Here is a 27,756-nt window from a genome sequence, read left to right as displayed (position 1 = left end):
CAATTGCTTTTGGAAAAACCACACCCGTGGGTATGACAAAGAAACAGTACCCTAAGAAGGAAGGCCCCAATGGCAGAACAAAAGTCAGACTGACCTCACTTCAGGACTGGACTGTGTGGTTGAGGTAAGAAACCTGTGGTCTCCTGATTTGATCAGAAGATTGCTGGTATGATGCCAGGTTGAATTTTACTCATAAAAACCAGATAAACAAGAAACTGTGTCTGCTCCTCTCAAGGTCATCATGATGACAAACAGAGGCTGATATTCCTACTTTCCCTTCTAAGGAAAGTAGGGACAAACATTGCAGACCTGCCAGTTGATCAAAGGATGATGCCCGGTAGTGACAGTACCTGAACCAGAAGACATTGCCTAGTTTCTCAAACTGCAGTTCCTGAATGACTCAAACTGAAGAGCAGATCCTTTTTCTTTTCTGAGTACCTTTTCCTTTTGTTTCCTTAACAGGACATCTGAATACCTGTAGGGATGCCTGCCTGGGAAAATTTGTCCTAACCTTTTTTAGGTGCCACTGTATGTGTATATGTCTATTAATAGCATAGTACAAATTACCATTGGCCATTAATTAACCTAGGTTCAAAGCAGATATTATCATAGAACAAATTAACCCGGATACATAACTATGCAAACTTTAACCCCTTGTTTACACAAAGGAAAGTATAAGCTCCTAAATAAACTGCATTGAGATACAGAGACAAAGTGGGTGAGGTAATATCTTTTATTGGACCAACTTCTGTTGGTCAAAGGGATAAGCTTTCAAGCTTACAGAGCTCTTCTTCAGTCCTGGGAAAAGTACTCACCTAAATACAAGGTGGAATAGATTAAATATATGGAATTAATATGCTGTAAGAGACCATTCAAGGTGAAGTGGGTATTTAACACCTCTGAGATCATAGGACAAAGGGGGGCTAGTGGGTTACAGATTGTTGTAATGAGCCATGAATCCAGTGTTTTTATTGAATCTATGATTTTTTGTGTCTAGCAAAGTTATGAATTTAAGCTCCCAGGCTCATCTTTTGAAGGTGTTGTGCAGCTTTACTTTGAGGGCGAGGACTAAGAGGTCAGACATGGAGTGATCATTTTGTGAAAAGTGTTTTATCATTTTTCTGGGTGAGTTCATTTGAGAGCATAGTGATTCTCTTGTTTCATCCACATAGCTGTTGTTGTGGCATTTAGTGCATTAGGTACGCCACATGTGATAAACAAGTGTAAGATCATAAAGACACTGAATATATGGTTCATTACAACAATCTGTAACCAACTAACCTTCCTTTGTCCTATGACTGCAGAAGAGTTAACAGCCCACTTCACCTTGAATGGTCGTTTGCAACGCGAGTTAACTCCTTATGTTAATCTCTTTTTTTCAGTTACAACGTTCTGAGTGCCTTTCCCACACCTGAAGAACTCTGTAAGCTTGAAAGTTTGTCTCATTTACTAACAGAAGCAGGGCCAGCTCCAGGGTTTTTGCCGCCCCAAGCGTCGAAAAAATAAATAAATAAAAAATAAAATAAAAAAGCCGTGATCACGATCGGTGGCAGCTCCACCGCGCCGCTTTCTTCTTCGGCGGCAATTCAGCAGCAGGTCCTTCCCTCGAAGAGGGACCGAGGGACCTGCCGCTGAATTGCCGCCGAAGAGCCCGACGTGCCACCCCTTCCCCTTGGCCGCCCCAAGCACATGCTTGCTGGGCTGGTGCCTGGAGCTGGCCCTGAACAGAAGTTGGTCCAATAAAAGGTATTACCTGACCCACTGTGACTCTCTAAAGCTTGGTCTACACTGCAGTTAGGGCAACATATGGCATCTTATGTCGACCTAAGTATGTCAGTATCTACACTACAGCCTTGCTCCCACCGATGTAAGTGCTCTACTACACCGTCATCACAACTCAACCTCCCCGAGAGGTGTAGGACTCATGTTGGTGTACTTAGAGTGATGCAATGTCTGTGTAGACACTGCATTCCTTACATCGGCTGTGGGCTGTCATTCTTGTCAATGTCATGGCTAACATAGGTCAATTTAAGATTGTAGTGTAGATATGCCCTAATATCCTGGGACCAACATGCATACTACAACAACAGCAGCAATACCACCCCTCGCAAAGAAACAAAAATGTACAGAGACAGAAAGACTGTCAGACATTCAATCATTGATGGTGTTAACTTTGTGATTTGATTTTTGATTGTGCTCATGTAAAGACTTGACCGATCGTTGGTCTTAAATTATTCTTTTTTAATTTACTATTTGTATTGCTAATGCCTGATTTGACTAACTTGATTTACACTGTAATCAATCTAATTTTCATATTCTTTAGTACTTTAGGTATGAATAAGAAATTAGTTAACCTTATAGTTTTTTCTGTTCTTAAATAAAAGTTACAAAAAATACTGCAAACTGGGTCTCTGATCAAATGGTGATGAGGTAAAAACAACCTTAAAGGGATATTAAAATAATAATAGAGCATTTGACTCAAGTCTTGAAAACCCTCCTACTATTATTACATAACTCAAACCAAACTTTTCACAAAAACCAAATCGTATCACTCATTGCTTGTCTACACTTGAAACGCTACAAGTGACAGTGCTGCAGCTGCGTCGCTGTAGCGCGTCAATGTAGTGCTACCTATGCCGATGGGAGGGGTTCTCCTATTGGCATAGGTAATCCACCTCTCTGATAGGGAGTAGCTAGGTAGACAGAAAAATTCTCCCATCAACCTACCACTGTTTACCCCCATGTTTAGGTTGGCTTAACTGCGCTGCTCAGGGTTGTGGACTTTTCACACCTCTGAGTGACATAGCTGGGTTAACCTAACTTTTTAGTGTATACCAGACCTAATTGTGTGATTTACAGAAATTCTGAGCACTTATAGCTGCAACTGAAGTCAGTGGGACCTGTGCTTTAAACATGTACTTGGCATTATATAGCACTTTACACTGAATAATCCAGTCCTATGCTTCTCATATTGGGCACGCAAAATGAATGGAAATCTATTACCTTAATTTCTGTGTGCATCATTTCCTTATCTATAAAATGGGGATGATGCATCATCTCATCTAATAAGGATGTTGTGAAGATAATGTTTGTGAAGCACTCAGATACTGTAAAGATGAGTGCCATAGAAAAGCCCATGAAAAAATTAATAATTATTTCTCAGAGCAGGTTTGAATAGTATGCAGTAAATAGAACGTGAGGACATACATTGAATAATGAGAAGAAAAAAATATTTCATAGCTATTCATTAGGAGAACACCATCCACTCTGGGCACTGAATTAGGAGGTATCCTGTGGAAAAAAATAGTATGTAGTCATGTAATTAAAGACTGTATCATGTTTGTTCATATGTCTCACTCTGCTTATGCATCAACTTTACTTCTGGCAATTCCCAACTTTTCAGTGCTTGACTTTGCAAGCTTAATAATGTACTTTTAATGAAGTTTTTGTGTATAATATATCTGTACTGTGTGTGTGTGTGTATATATATATATATATATAAATTTAAGTCCCTTCTTCAGGTCAAAGACAAAAATGATTATTGTTCTTTATTATTTATAAAAAGCAACAGAGAGTCCTGTAGCACCTTTAAGACTAACAGATGTATTGGAGCATAAACTTTCGTGGGTGAATACCCACTGTGTCTGACGAAGTGGGTATTCACCCATGAAAGCTTATGCTCCAATACATCTGTTAGTCCTTAAAGGTGCCACAGGACTCTCTGATGCTTTTTACAGATCCAGACTAACACAGCTACCCCTCTGATACTTTATTATTTATATTACAGTAGTGCCTACAGGCCCAGTCATTAATCGGGTACTCATTATTTTAGGCACTTACAAATACATAATAAAGAGATGTTGCTGGCCCCTAAGAGCTTACATGGTGATTATAGAGATTAAAGGAAGTTTTCAGCCCTGCTAAACTTTTTACTCTTCATATCTCAAAATAATGTCTTAATATTTTTCAGGTACAGTGTGCTAGCACTGATTTCAACAGGATAGCATAGGAAAATATCATTGCTGGCTTGCTTAGCTTGATTGTGTTCAGTTTTTGGCGCACAATCAGGATACCACTACTGGGTTATTGTATTAGGCCAAATTCATTCCTGGTATGTCTCCATTGAGTTCACTGAAGCAATACAAGGGATGCATTTACCCCACATTGAGTATCAGATGGTAGGGTTGGAGTATTATATAATTAATATGTATATGAAAATCTCATTATTTTAAACAAATCAAATTATATTTTGGAGTATCTTTAATTGTATTGTCTTAAACTCTCACAGATTGTCCACTGTTCTAAACCTTAGCAATTCTTTTTAGTGGGAATAACCACATTAAATTAAATAAAACAACCCCAAATTAATAAATAAAATTGAATAACCCCCCTAAAATTAATGTCCACATACAGGCAATGATTCCTGTACACATACATTCTGCTGCCATCAGTGGGGGTTGCCAAACTCACAGATTGAGGGAAGCGTATGGCAATGTACAGTCTTCAGCTCAGACATCCTATTAATCAGGCAACATTAACCAGTTTGGGACCAAATTCAGTGGCATCTGATGTGTGTAACATAGGACTAGAATTTACACAAGTACTGTTAGTACCACAATTAAAAGAATATTTTGTGCATACTGGTTTTTTTTATGTCTATTGTTAAAATATCACCTATAGACTAAACTATACAAAAATCTGCAGTGGGAAAATGGATAAAGCAATTAGAAGTAGAGTGTTGTGGTGGATGAATATAGGAACTCCTGAATATACTTCCCAGCTCAGCCACTGACTTGCTCTGTGGACACGGGAAAGTGACTTGAAACTCACTGGGCTATACTGACTGGAGGGGAGAAGGCTGGAGAATGTATATCCCATCCAACTGGTCTCCATAAACTCTTCAATGGCCCTTTTCTGCCTCATGGGGGTCCTAAAGTCAATTTTCAAATGCTACTTCATGTTAAAAATGCCCTTCTCCACTGCTTCATTCTGTCCTTCTCTGCTTGTGGCCGAGTGTGAGACAATTACAGGCAGAAACAACCATTGAGAAGATACCATCTAATATCCAAAGGAGGAGCTTTCCTTATGGCTGTCCAGCCCCTATAGCACTGAACTTGTTTATAGGCCAAGTTTTGAGGCACTCCATGTGTGACATTAAAAGAGCGAATTTGCATATTTTAAAACAATTTATACATAACCATACACTTAACCTAAGGTCCACCTAACCTGCCTCAAGGTCCAAATGCCACCTTGAAATGCTGGGCTGCTAGCCCTTTGCTCATTCTTTGCAAATGGGACAGGTCTTCATATGCTAGAATAAGGATAATTAATCTCATTGTGCCCCAAAAAGTAACTAGTGCTGCAGAAGGGGAAACAACAGTTAGTTTATACCAAAATGGCAGTCTTCTACAAAAGACACAAGTACAGAAAGAGATCCTGTTATATTCTAGGAATACCACACACAAATGTAAGTAGTGGAGAGCGGTTGCACCTATTGCCTGAACGTGCTATCAGCATTTGACATCCAATGTCTGCTGTGCTTTTGCATCTAATGGCAGTAATGCTGCTAGAGATTCCTCTTTGGGCTAGGGTATCAAGCTAGCCAAGTAGGAAAGAGAGTCAGAGAAAAACTGCTTGCCCAGGGTGCAATCTTGAGCTCTGAAAGAAACTGCAGTGAGCAAACTCATGCAGAAACACTTCTCCCACACACCTGCTATGACTCAAACAATTCCTCTCTGTGTTATTCAGAGCTGCTGCATCTTTTTGGAATAATACTATAACCATTACTGGAATATACTATCCACAGTGAAACAGACAGTTCAAAGCAGGTTTCCACTTAAACACTACGATAATCTGTAAATTATGATGTGAAGGATCAAAATACACAGGTTTTACATTTTATGCATTTATCACTTATTTACTCGAGTAACCCAAAAGTTAGTGTGTTATGTGTCTTACCCGATTCCCACCCCGGATGTCCAATCCACAGTAATGTGAATTTGTGACAACCTGACTCTTTAGCACAAGCAGTAAAGCAGACCTTCATTCCTTTAGCTATGAAGGTCACTGATTCAACCCCTGGTGTTGACAAGATAACAGCTATCACACTAGCATCTTTGAAATTTGAGAGTTACGTCTCATACTGGCAGGGAAGGAGGAGATTAATATGCAGATGTGCTAATATAATGCACGCATGTGCACCCTGCTGCTGAAGCTGCTCCTGGCTGTACCCAATTTCCAGAAGTACATGAGAGGCTACAGAGTGTTTTGGGAAGGAGTGCTGACAGATTCCTTTATGAAGGTTCCCTCTAGCTGACAGATTATGTTGTCACTACTAACCAGAGGATTGCTCTTAGTGTGTTTACTTGTAACATTTGGGGTTTTTAAAAAACGAAACAGGATACAATGTTACAAAGAATTTACCGACACACATCACAGTCTCTCATACTCTTCAGGTGGGTTGACATAGTCAGAAGCAGCTCCAGCAGCACAGTTTTTTCCCTCTGATTTTCAGGCGGGGGCAGTTCCCTTTCTCCCTGACTATGGCGAGTCATACACTGAGGTACACCAAAGCAGTATAAAAAAAAATCCCCCAAGAAATGAGCAAACAAAAACTATGTTTTAGTGGCAGTTAAGGATGCAGCAGGACGCACTCCATTAACCCAAAATCTTAACATTAGGGACACAGGAAGTTAAGGGGAACACTTCCTTTTGCATATCTTTCCACCTTCACTGCCTAGAACACCGTTGATAACACACTCCAATGCTTCATAAGGCTTTCACATCCATCTCAATATATACTCTAATTTCATCAAACTTGCAGTCTGACACAAAACTTTAACATAACCACAATGGTATTAAGGCAGAATAGCTTCCCAAATGAATGGAATAGTTGACGGTCTGATGAGCTGATCTGTTGATATAACTGAAATAAATGCATATAAGGTCACTGTTAAGATTTTGCATTCAAGTATAGGAAAAAGCAAGGGAATCTGGCAAGGAAAGGAGACAAAACAAAATGTTGCATGCCTCGTTGTAGTAAAACAGGCATGCAGAATTCCGCAGCAAAAATGTCAAATTCTGCACCTGCAAAATCCTGAATGAAATGGATGGGAAAATTCATTTATCAGAGCTTTGTTGCAGGTTCTCTTCAGACTCAGGCACATGTCACTGCATTGTTAACATTTGCTTCACATTTTCAAGATTCTGTCCTCAACCATAACAGCTACTTTTTATCTAAAGACACTGAGTTTCTGGAGCACAATTCTGCAACAAAGGGTAAACTCTGCAGCCACAGACTACACTGTGCCTTGGATATACTTTGTCACTGTGGTTTTCACTAACTCTGTGGGCCAAATCAACCCATACACAATAAACCCACAATAAGTACTGCAAACTTTACAAGGCTTTGTAGTAGGAAGAGAGCCTGAACCTTAAGCTCTTGTATTAGAGACCTGGTATGAGGCGTGACCTGCTCACAGAATCTGGCAAGAACAGGGCTGATATTGCAGAAATACACATTCCTAAGAAGTGCTAGTCACAGAGTACTCACGCAAACACATCCCGATATCAAGTGGTACCAGAACATCCTGATATCAAGGATGGTACAAAAACATTCCCCAAGGATAACAGGAACACACTGACCCCTCCTAAAAGATAAGGTCAGGATGACAGTACGTAATGGAGATGTTTTGATCGAACCAACATGTACAAGGTGATGAGTGATAACTAGCCACGTCGGGGGCAGTAACTACAGTAACTATGTCAGAGGGGCAGTATTAACTTATCAAAGGGGTAGCCGTGTTAATCTGAATCTGTAAAAGCAGCAAAGAGTCCTGTGGCACCTTATAGACTAACAGACGTTTTGGAACATGAGCTTTCGTGGGTGAATACCCATGCATCCGAATAAGTGGGTATTCACCCACGAAAGCTCATGCTCCAAAACGTCTGTTAGTCTATAAGGTGCCACCAGACTCTCTGCTGCTTTTACAGTATTAACTTGTTTGTATCGGGTATAAAGATGTATCTCAGAGGGAGTATCTTTGTCTAGCCTAGGGAGGAATAGAAAGTCCCGCCAGTCACTGAGCTGATCCATTGTTACGGGCATACATGTATTAGTGGACCAGTAGTGTCTGCAGGATACTAGTACCATACTTCGTTGACAATAAACCTGGCCAGGAACCTTTGTCCCTTAACGGACCTTGTGGTCATTGGGCGGTTCGCTCGAGGTCTGCCGTGCCAGCTTGTCTGCGCTGGAGCGGCACACAGAGCAAACACACACGCAGCCAAACATCTATCAACATCTAACTACAGGCTCCCCCTCAGAATTTCCCTGGCATTATTCCATCAAAACTAATGAATCCACTCTGAAATCTGCACATATCTGGTGGATTCACAGAGTGTGAATGACTCTGCACTGGTTCTCTGTCCTTTACAGCCCTCTCCAGCTCCATGGCAGTCTGGTGGGACCCAGGCTGCCAAGGATTTCCTTTCCAGCTGGGCTCCTGAAATAACACTGGGAAGAATGAAAAAAAGCAATATTTTAAGCAGGAAATCCCCCTGGGGATGGGGGGACTATGAGGTCTCTGCTAGAGCAGAGGCCCTCCCACCAGTCTCCCCATCCCCCTACATACTTAATCACCTCATGGAATTTATGTGATAAAAGGAAAGTAAATACTGCTCTCAGCAACAGCAAATAAGACTAACTGAAAGCTACTATGTTCTGTGTCCAATAACACCACACTGTGCCTTGATCACTAATACTGCAAGAAAAAGTCTGTCTAGTCTGTCCTGAACACCAAAAAGTTTTCAATATCCTTTGAAAACTGAATGACAAACTAAAAAAAGCATAACATACCTGACGTACAAAACTATTAGAGGTAGTGTCAGAAGACGTACTCCCATCTGATCCTTTAAATCGGTTTTTTCTTCTAGCTCCTTTTCCGTAAGACTGTAAAAAAATAAAACAGGAATACTGTTAATTTCCCTTACACAGAAACTTCAAATACAAACATTACTGGTGTAACATGACATGTTTGACTGCTCGGAGCTCAACCTCAAGTTGGTGAGCAATTACGCAAGTAATTGATGGGACACATGCATAAGTAAGTGCTGACCAACATGAATAAGGTTTGCACAATCAAGCCCTGAAAGGTTCTCTCTCTCCTTTCAGGTTCAGTGAAGCAGTTTTACAAACTAATACGATGTAATATTATATTCACAAGTCAGAATAGCATGGTTTTATTTTATAAAAGGAAGAACAGGAGTACTTGTGGCACCTTAGAGACTAAGGTGCCACAAGTACTCCTGTTCTTCTTTTTGCGGATACAGACTAACACGGCTGTTACTCTGAAACTTTTTATTTTATAGTTACTTTAAATGTACTTCCTAATAAGAGAGATGCTGGAGAAGTCTACAGTACATCCTAATTATGAGCCAAATCAGATGGGAGAAAGAAACAGAAAAATGTGAATGATAATTGTTTAAGAACAGTTTACTAAATGCTACAAAATCCACAATCATACAATTGAGAAAGAAGGTTACACTGGTCAATAAACCAGCCTTACTTAGAGGGGAAGTGAAAGCAGCCATAATAAATAAATAATAAATATAACTAATGGAAAAAAGGGGAAGTTGATAATAATGAACATAAATTAAAAGCAAGGAATTGTAGAAAATTGATAATGGAAGCAAAAGAACACCAGGTAACATCTATAGTCAGAGTTAAAGATAATAAAAATGAGCTTTTTAAAATACATCAGAAACAAAAGGATTCCTAACAATGGTATTGATTCATTACTAGTTGGATATGATAGAACTGTCAATAATAATGCTCAAAAGGAAGACATTCAATCAATATTTCTGTTCAGTAGCCACCTCCCTCTTGGTCACTGTACACAACACCACTATCCTGCCTGTCACTCAAGCCCATAACCTGTGCATCATTGTTGACTTGGACCTCTCTCTAGGTCCTCACATCTAGGCTATGTCTAAATCTTCCTACGTAACACCACTAATATACAGCCTTTTCTAGCCATCCACACAGCTAAACTCTTGTCCAGGTTCTCACTATATCACTCTTGATTACAACAACATCCTTTTCTCTAGCCTTGACAAATGCAATCTTGCCTTGCTCAGATCCATTTAGAGTACAGCTGCAAAGATTATTCTTCTAGTCCATTACTTTGACGATTTCACCCCTCTCTTTGAATCCCTCCACTGGCTCCCTCTTCTCTATCACATCAAACTTATGCTGCTTGTACTCACTTTCAAGGCCCTTCACAGTCAATCCTCACCCAGTCTATCATCTTTCATTCACTATCAAGATGTCAACTCCTGCCTCCAATCAGCCAGTAATGCCAACCTCCATCTCCCACTTGTTAAATTTTCAAACCAGCACCTCAGTTCTTTCTCCCATGCTACCCCTCACACCTGAGAGTTCCCCATAAACATTCAAAAAGCTACCTCTTTATCCTTAAAACTCTCCTTTGCCGTGATGCCTACAAAAATGTGACAACAGCCTCTGGTGTGTGGATACCACTGCCTATCGTGTTGACCAATATTGTCTCATTGTTTCCTTCTACTCCCTCATATATTTATCTATATCTGTCTTTGTTTCTTGTCTGATACTGTAAACTCTGCACAGAGTAAAAAACAAAACAAAATAAAAGAAGGAAAGATTTTGGTATCTCAGGAAACTGGAGGTTGATAGGTAAACTCATCATGCTAAAGAAGTGGTGGGCCACGTAATCCCCTCTTAAACTTATTCTTGCTAATAATCATGTATATGTTTGTAACTGCATGGCAGCACATCTTAACAAAAAAAATCGGATTTCCTAATATTCTGCAACATTGCCACCCCAAACATCCAAAAATCCTGAGTCAGTCTCCCCACAAAAAAAGTCATGAGATTTTTAAAATTCTCATGATTTTAAAGTCAATACATTTTGGGTTCTTTTTAATTGCCCTCTGGTATTTGAGCCCTTAGGGTTCAAATTTTCAAGCTTTTCTCCAAACTTTGAAGGCTAGAAACTTGCTTTTGTTTTTAAATGAGAGCTGAGATTCTCACATAATCATATGACTCCAGGAGCTATGAATTTAAGAAAAACACCAAATATGATAAAATTTTGAGATTTGGGGTCACTGATTCGGTCTTATTATATTTTGCCTCTTCCTGTGCATTTCCTCCCAGCTGTGTTGTGCAAGATCAAACTCTTTATTTGCATGAACAATTGTTTCTGGAGTTATAATTTTGGAAGAATAGTAAACTGATTTTTCACAATGTACATAATACTAGGCTGGAAATTTCAATATTAAAATTAGGTATTTTATCTACATTTTGCTTATATTCCAGGAAGAAGTGTATAACAGTTGGTTATAACTGAACAATTACAAATAACAGGCTGAATTGTGACACATGGCTATTGGCCTAAATAAGCGGCAAGGTGGGCAGCCTTTCTTGAACCCAATGCACCAAGGTACTGCATATGCTTTACCATACTTCTGAATGTTCCAGCATGCACCCACTGGGGCAGCCTGCTCCATAGGCTTGTACACAGTAGTATTTATGCAGGGAACAGTCCCTGTAGTCTGGGCTTGTATGCTATATACACAAAGGCAATGCTCCTCAATACTACCCAGAATATCTGCATGTGGTCAGCAACAATCTGGCACAAAGTAATTGTATTCATTTTGCAATTAGTAAGACTCCAATCCTGCAAACACTTAAGTATGGGTATAACTTCAATCATGGGAGCAGTCTCATTGACTCAATGGGACTGCTAATACAAGTAAAGTTATGCATGCTCTTAAGTGTTTATATAGAATGGGGACCTTAGCTTGCTTTATTACTTAGTTACTTAGGTGTGTAAAGTTCTTTTAAAATGGGCTGCGTTGCTATAGACAAAGAAACACAACACACACATGTTTAAATTCTGTTGCTTCCTAAAATACCAGTCAGGCTGTGTAAGACTTTTTTTTAACTACAAGTATTTTTGTAAAAATTGTTCTTCTTAAAGAGTGTGGTAGATGAAAAGTGATGAAGACATGTTTTTCAGTCTCACTTTTACCTAAAAATAAGTCACTCATCCTTTATTTAAATCCACCGTATCTAATAAACCATGAAAATCATATTAATCATCTTACACATGCACAGCGGTTCCCTGAAAATTAACACTGTTTCATATATGAACAATTATTTCTAAGTTATTAGGAGCTGAAGAGTGTTCATTTTTCCACAATGAAACCCTATGATTTTAACAAGATCCCTGCTGTGTCCAATGCACAGAAGGCCTGCATCCACAATACTTAATTCTCCAACGTACATGACAAACAGAATACATGGTTGATCACCAAAGGAAAAATGCTGTGCTAAATTGCATCTGGAAAAGTGGACCTAATGGCATCAAATTACTCAATCCGCAACCAGAAAACCAGTCAGTGTGGATGGAAAATAAGGTGTAAATTTTTAACAGTGACAATAATTAACCACTGGAACAATTTACCAAGAGTTGTGGTGGATTCTCCCTCACTATTTTAAAATCAAGATTGGATGTCTTTCTAAAATGTATGCTCAGGTAATTATTTTTGGGAAAGTTCTATGGCCTGTGTTATGTAGAAGGTGAGACTAGATGATCACTATGGTCCCTTCTGGCCTTTGAATCTATGGCAAATCCTAAATGCATATCTATGAACAATCAGCTACCATTCATTTGTATTTTACACCAAGGCAGAAAAGGGCAGCATGTGTAATGCTCTCAGTAGCAGCTCATCCCCAACCTATAATGGAGAATACAGTGCTAGTCATTAAGATTGATATTAAAGAGTTAGAGGCAGAGCTAAAATTTAAAAAACCAGACATGTTTGCCTCATTCAAAGATTCAGAGGATTCAGACAGCAGTCACTAACTTAACTTCTAGGGGAATTCTGCACCACTGCACGTGCACAGAATTCATGTTCCTCACAGATTTCTTTGCTTCCCTGCAGAAAAATGACTCTCTGATGGGGAAGCAAAGGGAAGCCGCAAAAGGGTCATGTGCCGCTCCCCAGCAGTGCGGGTGCATTGTTTCAGGCATCTGGAGCAGCCAGCAAAGAGGTAAGTCCCGGGGACAGGGGCTAGGATGCAGACGCCCCAGCCAGTGGCTCCTACCCTGTGCTAGGCTCAGCTGCTAGTCCCCAGCAGGGCTAGGGAGGATGGGATTTCCTCTTCCCCTGCAAGGAGCAGCCAGGGTCAGACCCCCCCGCCCAAACCTCTCTGGCTGCAGGAAGCTCTGGACCCCCTCCTTCCTGCCCCCATTGCTTCTCAGCCATGGAGGGGAGGGGTCACTGTACAGGGAGCTGCTCCCTATCTGCCCAACCCCCATGCACCAAAACCCACTTCATACCTACATTGCCCCACCAAGCCTCACCCCTGCACCCAGACCCCTCCCACTGAGACCCCTACCCCACCTGCACCTGGAACACCCTCACTAGCCCCCTGCACTAGACCCCCCCATCCCACTGAATCCCACCAAACCAGCACCTGCACCCCATCAAGCCAGCACCCAGACCCCCACCCTGCTGAGCCCTCCACCCCCAACCTCCCCACCCCCGCTGAACCCCAACCACCCACCCGGACCCCCCTGCAGAGACCCATTGTCTCTGCACTCAGAACCCCCCTACCAATCCCTCCCAGCATCTGGATCCCCCCCGCCCCCAAGCTGCCTGCCCCACACAGAACCCTATCACCCCCCACCTGGATCTCCCTACACTAAGCCCCTGGATCCTGCTGCGTTGAGCATGCCTGTCTACATCTAGTGTGCTTGGCATGGAGGGGCAGGCCTGGCCCTTGCGCTGTCAGGGTCAGGTGCAGCCTCACTTCCGAGTCCATGTCCCGGGGTGGGGACTGCAGGGTGATCTCCCACCTCTGTGCAGTCAGTGGCCTGTGCTCCGCACTGCCATGCTGGAGGCTCCACATTTATGTATTGACAAATAAAATTTGCAGAATTTTAAAATATTGTGTACAGAATTTTTAAATTTTTGGTGCAGAATTCCCTCAGGAGTATAACATCTCAGTACAAAAATGATGAGCTGGAGAGAATGAAACAGAAAGAAAACAAAAATCTGGAATGCAGATTAGATGACTGATAGATCTGGGAATGAAGGATTAACATAAGGAACAAATGAGTACTTAAAGTAATTGAGAAGCATAATCCTGAAAGATTTGTAGAATCTCTAAATAGAGAATTGCTGGAGTGAGAAGAGAATGTTCCTATTCTAACAGACAGAACACACCAAGTGATCTTTCCTCCCCTTGCAGAAGGATTCAAGACCAAGAGACTTAAATGTGCACATGCACTAGATAAAGAACAGAAACCTAAGGAAAATTCAGGACATACTGACCAAATCCTACCACTCCATTCAAGAATAATCCATTGCCACTGTAATCATCCCCACCAAATGGGGTTGTTCAGTGCTGCGGTATATCAAACCCTCTCTGATATTCAGTAGCATGTTAGCCATACCATGATTCAGAAGCAAGTACTACAAGCACTTCAGTCAGTACACTCTATCGACTCTAGCATCTGGTGAGTCCCAATAAGCACTCAGACACACAGCTCAGACAAAATCAATTGTTTAGTAGGGCAGGCAGAAAAGAAGGTCACAAATATCCCACATACAACAGCTTAAATGACAACAAAAGATAAACATCACAATTCCTCCTTAGTCCATAGGAGGGATTCTGAAAGAGGATTAGGCCAACTCAGGTCCAGGACCTGGAATGCCCCAAATAGGTGCAATGGGGTATCAGTCAGTAGTTCCCAACATGCTAGGTAGGGTTCAATTCCATAGTGATATCTCTTTGGGGGCTCCGCCATGCAGTTGTCCAGTTGCTGTGCAGACTGCTTGCCCTGTAACAATGTTTAGGCTGCGAGCCCCACCCCACAGTCTCCTGCCCTTTTACTAGTTGCTTGGAAGGATGCTGCTTCAGTGCCCCTGGCAGACCCCTCCAAGCCCCCTTTTATTCAGAAACCCGGATGCAGGGTCAAGTCTTTGTTCCTTCCCCACTGGCCTTGTGTCAGCCTGCAATATGCTGTTGCCACTACCGCTGCTAACAGCCTCTCCCTTATGGGCCACTTTGCTTCTCATCAGACTACCTCTGCTCTGCTGCTGGATCTCAAGAGGGCCAGTTCCCTGCCCACAACAGACACTTTCAAAGAGTTTCTGCCACCCTCACCCTCTTAGCCAGGAGAGGGGACTAGGCCTGTTCTCCTCACTCAAACCAACTGTCTCCCTAACTGCCAGGGAATCTTCTTCCTCCTGCTGACTTACTACATTCCAGAGGTGACAATGGAATGCAATAAGTCTGCTGCTCATTAGATTCATCCCACCATAGATTAAGACCTCTCTGCCTTCAGTCTGAGTGAAAGGAGTGTGTAAGAGAGGCACTGGTTCTTGGGGCACATGTGCTCATCCCAGCAAGCCTCTTACAACCATTGGGCCCTTTAAGACTGGGAGCTGTTTTTGGAGGTCTGATCCTGCCTGCTCCTACTCATGTGCCCAATAGGAATTTGCATATAAGGCTTCCTGACTCAAACAGGAGAGCAGAAATGAGAAACCAGCCTCTGGGGAATCCCAAGAGGGAGGAGAAGAGTCTCTGCACCTGTCAGATGGAAGGCCTGAGGAAGAGATACCAGCAGAGAGCAGGAGCCAACTGGTGAAGCCTCAGCTAAGGAGGACTGTGGAGCCCCGAAGACAAATCTAAGACAAGACCCATAGGGACAGTGAGACAATTTTGAATCTTATCTCTATGTTGATGCAGAAAAGCCTCAAGCAAAGGAACTGGAAAGGTGCAGTTGTTTGGAGCATGCTTCCATCTTCTCCAGCTGGTGGAGCCCACCAATTTACAGCCAGGCCACTGAAGCGCTTAGGAATTTAGGGGTGAAATATTGCTGGAGCTTCCCATTCAAAATGGCTTGCATTATAAAAACCAGGAATGTGACCTCTAGAAGGCAGTCAGCAGGCTTTAAAGGAAAGTAGGGATTGAAATCACCAGAGAGCTTCAGATGGACTCAACAGTGGGGAAAATCTAAAGAACAAGGGCAACAACGGATGGCATACTGTATACAACTGAGAAACAAATGCCTCCAGTAGCGACTGAGCACTCAAAATATGCCTACTGCTGACAAAGAGCAAGGTGATGCAGGTTGAACCCCTCAACAGTTTGGGGGGAAATCAAGAGAGAAATAATTCTTGAAATCTGCCCTGGCTTATATTTAAGGCTATTAACATGTTTTTCTACCATAAAAGAGTGCAACACTGGAAGGAGGTTACCACTTCCAGCCATCAGGGTCGAAAACACTGCCTCATGCTGGTGATTGTGCTGGAAGTAATCTGGTCTCACCGCCTCCTAATTCTAATCTATTTTATTCAGGCACTGCCATGTTGGAGTTGGCAGTTGAGGAATACTGATAGATGAGAATAAAGCCTTCAGTAGCTCCATGGTAAGCAGTGATAGAATTATTGTTTGTATTTAATTAAATTAAGAGTAATAGGAACTCTTTGGCTATTAATTATAAAGTTAGTTTGTGAGTTAATATTAACAAATTAAGGCTTTGCAATAGAAGAATATATTTAAAGAATAGGTGAAATGGGGTATGTTTTTTATATATGGGGTAAATCGACTCAACTGTAACTTGTCAGTACAGGGCGGGTTAAATCTGCTGCTGCTCTTCTGATTCCTCACTAGAGGGTGATACGTCAATGAGGATGGGAAGATTCCGTGGTAGATGGATGGTGGGTGAGAAACCTGAGAGAAAACAGTGAGGGCAGCTGGTTCCTGGTAACTGCTCAGGTGACTAAGCTGAGGTTCTGGCCCATGTGTGCCAATGGACCTATCTTGCTTTAAGAATAACAGGATGTACGTACACATTTGTAGATAATCTTCACAAAGTGCAAAAACAAATTACACAATACTCACTCCACATCAGTTTCTCTCCAAAAATTGAAACTGAACTACTGCAAGGACCTGAAATCAAATGTGATTAGCCTTGTGACATTACACATTCACACACACATAGAGAATTCTTATATTAGAGCAAGGGTCGGCAACGTTTGGCACGCGGCTCGCCAGGATAAGCACCCTGGCAGGCCGGGCCAGTTTATTTACCTGCTGACACGGCAGGTTCGGCCGATCGCGGCCCCCACTGGCCGCGGTTTGCTGTCCCGGGCCAATGGGGGCGGCGGGAAGCGGCGCGGGTGAGGGATGTGCTGGCCGCGGCTTCCCGCCACCCCCATTGGCCCGGGACGGCGAACCGCGGCCAGTGGGGGCCGCGATCAGCCGAACCTGCCGCGTCAGCAGATAAATAAACTGGACTGGCCCGCCAGGGTGGTTACCCTGACAAGCCGTGTGCCAAACGTTGCCGACCCCTGTATTAGAGGATAACCTAGGTATAAAAATTAGAAACAAAAAAAGCAAGAACTCCTGAAATGTGGAAGACAGAAGTCCCTTGAAATAGAAAGAAGGGAGCACCTATTGCCACAACAAAGCCATCACAATAAGACTAGACGTTTGAGGCTCTGTAAAAGGATATGAAAGAGATTAAGAAAAAAAGGAAACAAGGAAGAAGGAACTTGTTTTCATTTACAATTTGTCAAGCCATTAGGAAATTAATTGACAGATAACATAGAAGGAGGTAAAGAGAGGGCAAGATGAGAAGGAAATAATTAGGAAGGAACTCACTTCAGATAAGATATTTCCCCTCTCAGCAGGTTATTTCATAATTGCCAATTACAGGGTTTCATGAACCTTCCTCTAAAAGTATCCCACTCTGGCCTCTGCTAGAGACAGGATAATGTACTAGGTCAATGGTTCTCAACCTGCGGTCTGCTTGTGGCCCAATCAGAACGGAGCTGCAACCCATGTGACATCCTCAGGGCCATACAGGTAGTATTGGATACGGCCCACAATGGTAAATAGGTTGAGAACCACTGCACTAGATGAACCAATATTCTGTTCTGGTATGGCAATAATGCTAGGGATTTAGTTTCTGGACCCCCCCCCCCCCCACACACACACACACACAATTTGGAAGCAGCAGCTGAACTGTGGACTCATTAAAAAATAGGACCAGACAGATCAAGAAATTACCATGGAAGAATTGCAAAGCGTTGCCACTTGCTCTCTGTCTGTTACTAGAAATAACCAGGTGGACCTATCTTCTTAAAAAATTACTAGATTAATAAACTGATGAGTTGTCATTTATTTGGCTTTTTGTTTGTGAAAAGCTGATGAAATAGGAAGTCAAGGAAAAAAATAAGGGCCTGATTTTCACAGGTACTGAGCACCCCAACGTCCCATTGATGGAGTTATGGGTGCTCATGACTAAGGCTAAGATTTTGTCATGGATGTTTTTAGTAAAAGTCACGGACAGGTCACAGGCAATAAACAAAAATTCACAGAAGCCATGCCCTGTCTGTGACGTTTGCTGCTGTGGTTCCATGGTTTCCCCCGCCACTGTGGTGGCTGGGAGCTCTGGGGTTCCCCCTCTGCCCGCAGCAGCTGGAGGCTGCAGCATGGCTATATTTCCCAAAGAGAATATGGGACACCCCCCAACCCCTTGCCCAAGGTGCCCCTTCCCCTGCATGAGGCTGTCCCCCATCACTAGAATCCTGAGGAGGGTCCCCTCAGGAGTCTGCCACTTGTTGTGGAACATTGCAGGGCGGGGGCCTATCGCCTGTTGTTGCTGTCACCTGTTGCTGGAACCCTGCCAGGGCCCTGCTGACCGCCAGCTCCAGAGTCCAGCAGTCCTGGGGCTGAAGCAGAGAATGTCACGGGGGTCTCTGGAAGTCACGGATTCTGTGACTTCCATGATATCCATGACATAAACGTCGCCTTACTCATGACCTCTGAAAATGAGGTGCTCAGTGTCCTGACTTTATTCTGAGAGGGTCACATCTAAGTCCCCCTACAGAATTATGCACATACTCCACTTTAGAAATTGTGAGTAGTCCCATTGAAGTCATAAGGCTCTGCATAAGAACATAAGAACAGCCATAATGGGTCAGACCCAAGGTCCATCTAGCCCAGTATCTTGTCTTCCGACAGTGGCCAATGCCAGTTGCCCCAGAGGGAATGAACAGAACAGATAATCATCAAGTGATCCATCCCCTGTGACCCATTCCCAGATTCTGGCAAACAGAGGCTAGGGACGCGATCCCTGCCCATCCTGACTAATAGCCATTGACCTATCCTCCATGAATTTATCTAGTTCTTTTTTTAACTTGTTTATAGTCTTGGCCTTCACATCATCTTCTGGCAAAGAGTTCCATGGGTTGACTGTGTGTTGTGTGAAAAAAAAAAACTTTCTTGTGTTTGTTTTAAACTTGCTACCTATTAATTTCATTTGGTGGCCCCTTGTGTTATGAGGAGGAGTAAATAACACTTCCTTATTTACTTTCTCCACACCAGTCATTATTTTATAGACCTCTATCTATTTTATAGACCTCTATCATATCCCCAAGCTGAAAAGTCCAAGTCTTATTAATCTCTCCTCATACAGCTAATCATACCCCTAATAATTTTTGTTGCCCTTTTCTGAACCTTTTTCCAAGTCCAATATACCATTTTTGAGATGGGGTGACCACATCTGCACAGAGTATTTAAGACGTGGGCGAACCATGGTTTTATATAAAGACAAAAAATATCATATTGCCTTATCTCTTTCATATTGCCTTATCTCTTTCAACATTTTGTTTGCTTTTTTAACTGCTGCTGCACATAGAGTGGATTTTTTCAGAAAACTATCCACAATGACTCAAGGGGCCACCAAATGAAATTAATAGGTAGCAGGTTTAAAACAAACACAAGAAAGTATTTTTTCACACAACACACGGTCAACCTCTGGAACTCCTTGCCAGAGGGTGTTGTGAAGGCCAAGACTATAACGGGGTTCAAACGGGAGCTAGATAGAGTCATGGAAGATAGCCAATGATGGACCTATTAGCAAAGATGGGCTGGGATGGTGTCCCTAGCCTCTGTTTGCCAGAAGCTGGGATTGGGTGACAGCATGGATCACTTGATGACAACCCTTTGGGGCACTTGCCATTGGCCACTATCAGAGGACAGGATACTGGGCTTGATGGACCCTTTGGTCTGAGCCAGTATGGCCGTTCTTATGATCTCTTTCTTGAGTGGCAACAGCTAATTTAGAACTCATCATTTTATATGTATAGTTGGGATTAGGTTTTCCAATGCGCATTACTTTGCATTTATCTACATTGAATTTCATCTGCCATTTTGTTCCCCAGCAATTCAGTTTTGAGAGATCCTTTTGTAGCTCTTCGCAGTCTGTCTGGGACTTAACTATCTTGAGTAGTTTTGTATCATCTGCAAATTTTGCCACCTCACTATTTACCCCTTTTTCCAGATAATTTATGAATATGTTGAATAGGATTGGGCCCAGTACAGACCACTGGGGGATACCACTATTTCAGGGGCAGCAGGTTTGTATAATTTTTGGTGGTGCCCAGAACAGGTCCAAGTCCCCATCCTCACCAGCCTTGTAAGCCGATATATATTTTTTAAAATAATGTAAAAATATGAGGACTCTGGGGTGGGGCTGGGAATGAGGGGTTTGGGAGGGGCTCAGGCAGAGGATTGGGGTGCGGGGGTGAGGGCTGCAGCCAGGGATGGAGGGTGCACAGTGCAGGAGGGGGCTCAGGGTTGGGATGTGAGGGCTCTGGCTGGGGAATGTAGGCTCTGGGGTGGGGCAGGGCCAGGGATGAGGAGTTTGGGGAGCAGGCAGGCTGCCCCCATCTGGGGCCAGAGAGGAGGCCTCTCCCCCCACCCTCTCTTCACCAGCAGCAGTGAGCTCCAGGGGAGGGACCCTCTCTCCTCCCCAGCAGCACACTCACCTCACACCACTGTTACTGCACATGCTCCTAGGGCCCCTCTCAGGTCCTGGAAGTCCCCTCACCTCCCCTGTGGTGGGTGCAAGGGGTGGGGGGGGCTAGCATCATGTGTGCGCCTCCTCCCCTGCTGCTGCCCCTCACTGTAGCCTCACTAGGGGGTGGGGGGATGGGCCTGCCCCTTGCCCAGCATGGGGCAGGAGCGGTGACTGCAGGTGGGGGGCTCCCTGCTCTGGTGGAGGGTCCCATCAGAAAAGGGAAGGGTCTGTCCATCACAGGCAGAAGGGCAGGGTCAGGTCAGCCTGCCCTGGCACTAGTGGTTGGGGGCACTAAGACCCTGCAAGAGCAATTGATGCCAGGAGCTGGCAGAGCAGAGCACAACTGCAGGGGGCAGCTACCCGCTGCCCAGGCAGGGACGCTTGCGGGGAGGCACACCAGGGCAGCAAGCAGGACTTGACAAATATTGGTGGAGCTGGGCCCTGGGCCATGAATACTGCTGGAGCATGGGCACCACGGGCCCATATAATTCAGCACCCCAGCACTATTTACCTCTCTCCATTCTGAAAACTGGCCATTTATTCCTACCTTTTGTTTCCTATCTTTTAACCAATTACCAATCCATGAGAGAACCTTCCCTCTTATCCCATGACTGCTTATTTTCCTTAAGAGCCTTTGGTGAGGGACCTTGTCAAAGGCTTTCTGAAAATCTAAAATACACTACATCCACTGGATTCCCCTTGTCCACATGCTAGTTGACCTGCTCAAAGAATTCTAGTAGATTGGTGAGGCATGATTTCCCTTTACAAAAACCATGTTGACTATTCCCCAACAAATTATGTTCATTTATGTGTCGGACAATTTTGTTCTTTTACTATAGATTCAACCACTTTGTCCAGTACTGAAGTCAGACTTACTGGCCTGTAATTGCTGAGGTCACCTCTGAAGCCCTTTTTAAAAATTGGCACCACATTAGCTATCCTCCAGTCATTTGGTACAGAAGCTGATTTAAATGATAGGTTACAGACAACAGTTAGTAGTCCTGCAATTTCACATCTGAGTTCCTTCAGAACTCTTGGGAGAATACCATCTGGTCCTGGTGACTTATTACTGTTTATTTTATCAATTTGTTGCAAAACCTCCTCTAAAGACACCTCAGTCTGGAACAGTTCCTCAGATTTGTCCCCTAAAAAGAACGGCTCAGGTTTGGAAATCTCCCTCACGTCCTCAACCGTGAAGAGGAATGCACAGAATTAATTTCAGGGCTCTGGAGCAGAGCCCAGAACTGGAACGCAGAGCAGCTCTGGAGCTGCAGGTTTTTGCCTGGAGCTCAGCGCCAAAGCCCTGATTAATTTAGTTTCTCTACAATGCCCTTATCATCCTTGAGTGTTCCTTTAGCATCAGATCGTCCAGTGGCCCCACTGGTTGTTTAGCAGACTTCCTGCTCCTGATTACTTAATGTTTTGTTATTACTTTTTGAGTCTTTGGGTAGAATGTTCTTCAGATTCTTTTTGGCCTTCACGTAGCAGATTGAGCACTCACCGTCTCTTGCTGGTCAGTCTGGGAATTAGCTCAATTCCAGCACTTGAAGTGCCTCCTGCTGACCAGTGTCTCTCCTGCCTCAGGCCCCAGGTCCTTCCCAGATCCCAGTGCCCCTTACCCTGGAGTTCTGCCTCACAGCAGTACCCCCCCCCACTCTGGATCTCCCCTCCCAGGGGAACCCCCAACCCTCTATGCCCACCTTGCCTCAGTGGCTACTATCAGTCATCATCTAGCCCCCGTTCTCTGGGGCAAACTGCAGTCTGTAATGGCCACTCACCACCGGCAAGAGAGTTGGACCTGCCACCGTTCTTGGCCCAGCTGTCTCCCTGCAGCCCCAGTACTTCCTTGGGCCTTCAGCAAGGTCTCAGCCTGGGGGCTCACCAGGCCAGAGCTCCCCAGCTCTGCCTGCCCTTCCCCAGCTTTGCTCTGCTCTGCTCTAGGTACCCTGTGCTGCTTCAGACAGTTAGCTCCTTCCCACTCCAAGGCTAGAGTGAGACCTACCCAGTGCCTCCCTTAGCCCTTATATCAAGGCCAGCTGTGGCCTAACTGGGTGTGGCCATAGCTGTAGCTGCCTTTCCGATCAGCCTACCCTTTTTCCCTAGGAGCAAGGTACCTATCCTGCTACACTTCCTAATTATATTTTTACACTTCATTTGCCAGAGTTTATGCTCCTTTCTATTTTCCTCACTAGGATTTAACTTCCAGTTTTTAAAGGCTTCCTTTTTCTCTCTTGCTGCTTCTTTTATTTTGTTGTTTAGCCATAGTGGCTCTTTTTTGGTTCTCTTACTATGTTTTTTAATTTGGGGTATACATTTAAGTTGAGCCTCATTAGGGTGTCATTCGTTTCCATGAGGCTTGCAGGGATTTTACTTTTGGTGCTGTATCTTTTAATTTCTGTTTAACTAACCTCCTCATTTTTGTGTAGTTCCCCTTTCTGAAATTAAATGCTACAGTGTTGGACTGCTGTGGTGTTTTCCCTGCCACAGGTATGTTAAATTTAATTATATTATGGTCACTATTACCAAGCGGTCCAGCTATATTCACTTCTTGGACCAGATCCTGTGTTCCACTTAGGACTAAATCAAGAATTGCCTCTCCTCTTGTGGGTTCCAGGACTAGCTGCTCCAGAAAGCAGTCATTTAAGGTATCAAGAACTGTATCTCTGCATCTCTGCCTGAGGTGATATGTACCCAGTCAATATGGGAATAGTTGAAATCCCCCATTATTACTGAGTTTTTTTTATTTTAATAGCCTCTCTAATCTCCCTGAGCATTTGACAGTCACTATCACCATCCTAGTTAGGTAGTCTGTAATATATCCCTACTGCTATATTCTTATTATTCGAGCATGGAATTACTATCATAGAGATTCTCTGATACAGTTTGGTTCATTTAAGATTTTTACTTCATTTGATTCTATGCTTTCTTTCACATATAATGCCCCTCAGCCTACCAGCATGACCTGTTCTGTCCTTCTGATATATTTTGTACCCCGGTATTACTGTGTCCCATTGATTATCCTCATTCCACCAAGTTTCTGTGATGCCTATTATAGCAATATCCTCATTTAATACGAGGCATTGTAGTTCACCCATTTTATTATTTAGACTTCTAGCCTTGGTATATAAGCACTTTAACAACTTGTCACTTTTTAGCTGCCTGCCATTATATAATGTAATTGAATGGGACTTTTTTCATTTGACTGTTTCTCATAAGATCCTACCTGTATTTTCTCATCTTCCATCCTCTCCCTCCTTATTAGGACACAGGGAATTTCCATTTATAGATTGGAGACTTAAACTTTTATCTAAAATCTTATCTACACTAGGATCAGAGTGTGCTAGTTATTACTATGTTTAATATTTATTTTAAAGTAGCACTCACCCAGAGGTCCCAGTCAGAATCAGAGCCCCATTATGCTAGGTGCTGTGCAAACACAAACAAAGACATAACACGCTATTTGGGACAGGGACTAGCAGGTTTCAAGCATAATTTCCTTGATCAATGCCTCCAGGGACTTTATTTTGTTTGCAAACCATGTTGGAAAACCATAATATAAAAATCTTGCGACAGATTAACTACAGAGGATGTTGGTGGCTCAACAATATGGAAACGAACGATTAAGTATAAGTGTTCCTCAAAATTGCTATAACATGGTTTGGCCAGCCTTTGTTGATCCACGATACGGAACATGATATATAACCAAAATAAAAAAAAATATGCCTAGCATAGGTAAAATCCTAAAATAGGACGCAGTTTTAAACCTGGTTACAAAGTTTGGTCACATCCATACAGGCTAAGCTAAGCTGTAGAATGATATTTTCTGAAGTCATCATTCCTGGAAGTAACACTCCTGAAAGTACTTCAAGGAGTGACATTGCTGCATAAAACTTGAGCGGTTCTCCTGACCTCACAGATGGGAATATTGGCATGGAATACTTCTAGCAGTATCACAAAACATGATAGCCCCAAGTACCTTAAATGTGTGGGTAAATGGGCATTACTAGAATATATGTACTACAGTAAGTGATGGATCACATACCCTATATTCAGCCTCTTTCTCACTGTGACTACTCATAATAGCATCAAGTTTTTACTGTATTAATTTTTCAGAAATAATGGAACAAAAGGATAATGGTCTCTCAATACAATAAAATGCTAAAGAATTAATTGAATGTTACTAGTCAGACAAAGGGGTGTTCTATTCCAATAATGTTATTTCTTTGCTATAAAAGGATTACATATGATTAGGATACGTGTCTAAAGGCGATGAGACTGTTTTGTCTGATGGACTTTGGTACAGAGAAGTACAATTTGCTCCTTGCATTTACTAAAAAGCTTCACTATCTTTACCACACACACAAAAAGCCACCATTTGTGTTCTAGCCATTCAGAAACCAATTATATAAAACAGAATACAAGTACTGTACTGAACCTGAGAGACAAATAATGCAGGAGAGATTCTTTTGTGCCTAGTTAAGACCACAGATAAGAATGAATTTTGTGACCAATAATGGTAATTTGTCCACATCAGAAAACCACTACAGAATTTGGTACAGTTGTCAGTCTCTGCTCAGGATAGGGCAGAAAGCAGAAGTTTTTGTAGGTTAGGAATTAGGTGCCAGGACACCACTGTGTGGGAAGGCTTGCAAAGCATATGCCCACACTGCTATATTTCTGACTGTAGTTTCAGAAGTAGGGCCCTACCAAATTCACTGTCCATTTTGGTCAACTTCATGGTCAGAGGATTTTAAAAATTTTAAGTTTCATGATTTCAGCTATTTAAATCTGAAATTTCACGGTATTGTAATTTTAGGGCTCCTGACCCAAAAAGGAGTTTTGGGGGGGGTCACAAGGTTATTGTAGAGGAGGTTGTGGTATTGCCACCCTTACTTCTGTGCTACTGCTGGCAGGGCGCTGCCTTCGGATATGGGCACCCGGCCAATAGCCACTGCTCTCCAGCTGCCCAGCTCTAAAGTCAGCACAGAAGTAAAGGTGGCAATACCGCGACCCCCCTAAAATAACCTTATGACCCCCTTGCAACTTCCTTTTTGGTCAGGACCCCCAATTTGAGAAACGCTGGTCTCCCCCGTGAAATCAGTATAGTATAAAGTAAAGGCACACAAGAGACCACATTTCATGGGGGGATACCAGATTTCACGGTTCGTGATGCGTTTTTCATGTCCGTGAATTTGGTAGGGCCCTATTCATAAGCAAAAAGAAAAAAATACACTCTCTTTTCTTTTCTTCTTTTTTTAAACATGAACTGGTTTCTCAATAGCTCAATTGTTATTTGTTTTTAGTGATCTTCAATAAAGGTCAATTTGACAGACTGACACCATTTTCATGTGACAACATTTCTAATCCAACATTTTTGTGATACTAATGGACCACCTTTTCAACTAAAATAAAGGATCAGAGACAGTTTTGACAATAACAACAAAAAGATATCCCAAAGAGATACTGGAGTGTTCATTATTTCAAATGCACACAATCAGATATGTGCACACACTGGGTTTAAAAATAGCAAAATGAATCTATGCAGACATGTACGGTAAAGCTAAGGGAGATATTAGACAACATTAACATACTAAACCAAAGCTTTATCTCAAAATGCAAGATCTTCAATAGATGTGTTAACCTCCATTTCTCTATCTCAAACATGCACACTCGCCAACCTGTATACAATATATATTATATTTTAACAGCATCCTTGGGGGGACAAGATGGTGCATGACCCAGCTTCCTAATTTTATTCTAGAAGCTAGAATCTGTAAGGTCGGGAACACCTTTATCCCAGCCAAAGTCCTTACTCCTGCTGCTTTATATGGTATAAATTCTGTCTTCCCCTATAAAGCGGGGTTCCTAATCTATGGACACATATTGGTTGTGAGGGGGGAGACAGGCTGTAGAGTAATATTGTAAGCAACATGTATATCATAAGAACATAAGAACGGCCGTACTGGGTCAGACCAAAGGTCCATCTAGCCCAGTATCCTGTCTGCCGACAGTGGCCAATGCCAGGTGCCCCAGAGGGAGTGAACCTAACAGGTAATGATCAAGTGATCTCTCTCCTGCCATCCATCTCCACCCTCTGACAAACAGAGGCTAGGGACACCATTCCTTACCCATCCTGGCTAATAGCCATTAATGGACTTAACCTCCATGAATTTATCCAGTTCTCTTTTAAACACTGTTATAGTCCTAGCCTTCACAACCTCGCACCAGATACAACAGGTTGTTAGAGATGGGGAAACAACCCTTTGCTTTAGAAAGGAAGGCACTGAACAGAGTCATAGTAATGTGTTCTTACATTCATCTACATTGGTTTACAAAATATCTATTTCACTGAACACTTCCTTGCATGAATATGTTTTAATTAAATTACATTTTAAGGGGGGGAAACGGATCTCAGATCTCTTCTAAGAACTATCAAACTTCCCTTCTAAATGGGAATTGAAGTTAGAGGGTAAGGAGTTTGGGAAATCCAGCTGTTCCCCTCCCAATCTCGTTGAGGCTTTTCTATTAGCTCAGAAGGGTTGGGACATCCGACGGCTCAAAGCGTTTCTTTGCAGCGAGGACTCTGTTTCGAGGGTGAGGATGGATGTTCTAGTCAAGACGGCCACTCTTACGAGCTAGGGATTGGCTTTGCACATTTGTCCCTACGGGAACGGGGAAGAGTGACTCCCCCTCCCCCGGAGCTGCCCCTGCCCCTTATTAGTGCAGGGTCCTGATGGGGGGAGGAAGATGGAAGCCAGAGACTAGCTGAAGGGAGCCGGCAGACACCAAAGGCACAGCCAGGGACCCCAGGCCCGGAGAAGCCCCTCGCCCC

At 42.9% G+C, this 27,756-nt stretch overlaps 1 protein-coding gene across 2 annotated transcripts in view; it reads right to left on the bottom strand.

Annotated features, from left to right (window-relative positions):
- Positions 1-27,756, bottom strand: part of CACNB2 (calcium voltage-gated channel auxiliary subunit beta 2) — a 410,979-nt gene that overhangs the window by 382,847 nt on the left and 376 nt on the right. The window contains exon 2 of one of the 2 annotated variants that reach the window (XM_054020627.1): positions 8,858-8,950. In XM_054020627.1, coding sequence (XP_053876602.1) covers positions 8,858-8,950 — 93 coding nt within the window. The remainder of the gene's footprint in view (positions 1-8,857; positions 8,951-27,756) is intronic. The other variant, XM_054020628.1, reaches the window with a different exon arrangement.

The sequence above is a fragment of the Malaclemys terrapin genome, chromosome 2 (assembly GCF_027887155.1).
Source record: "Malaclemys terrapin pileata isolate rMalTer1 chromosome 2, rMalTer1.hap1, whole genome shotgun sequence".
In the NCBI taxonomy this organism is placed as follows: domain Eukaryota; kingdom Metazoa; phylum Chordata; order Testudines; family Emydidae; genus Malaclemys; species Malaclemys terrapin.
Note: the sequence above shows the minus strand (reverse complement) of the source record. Positions and strands in the feature narration are given on the sequence as shown.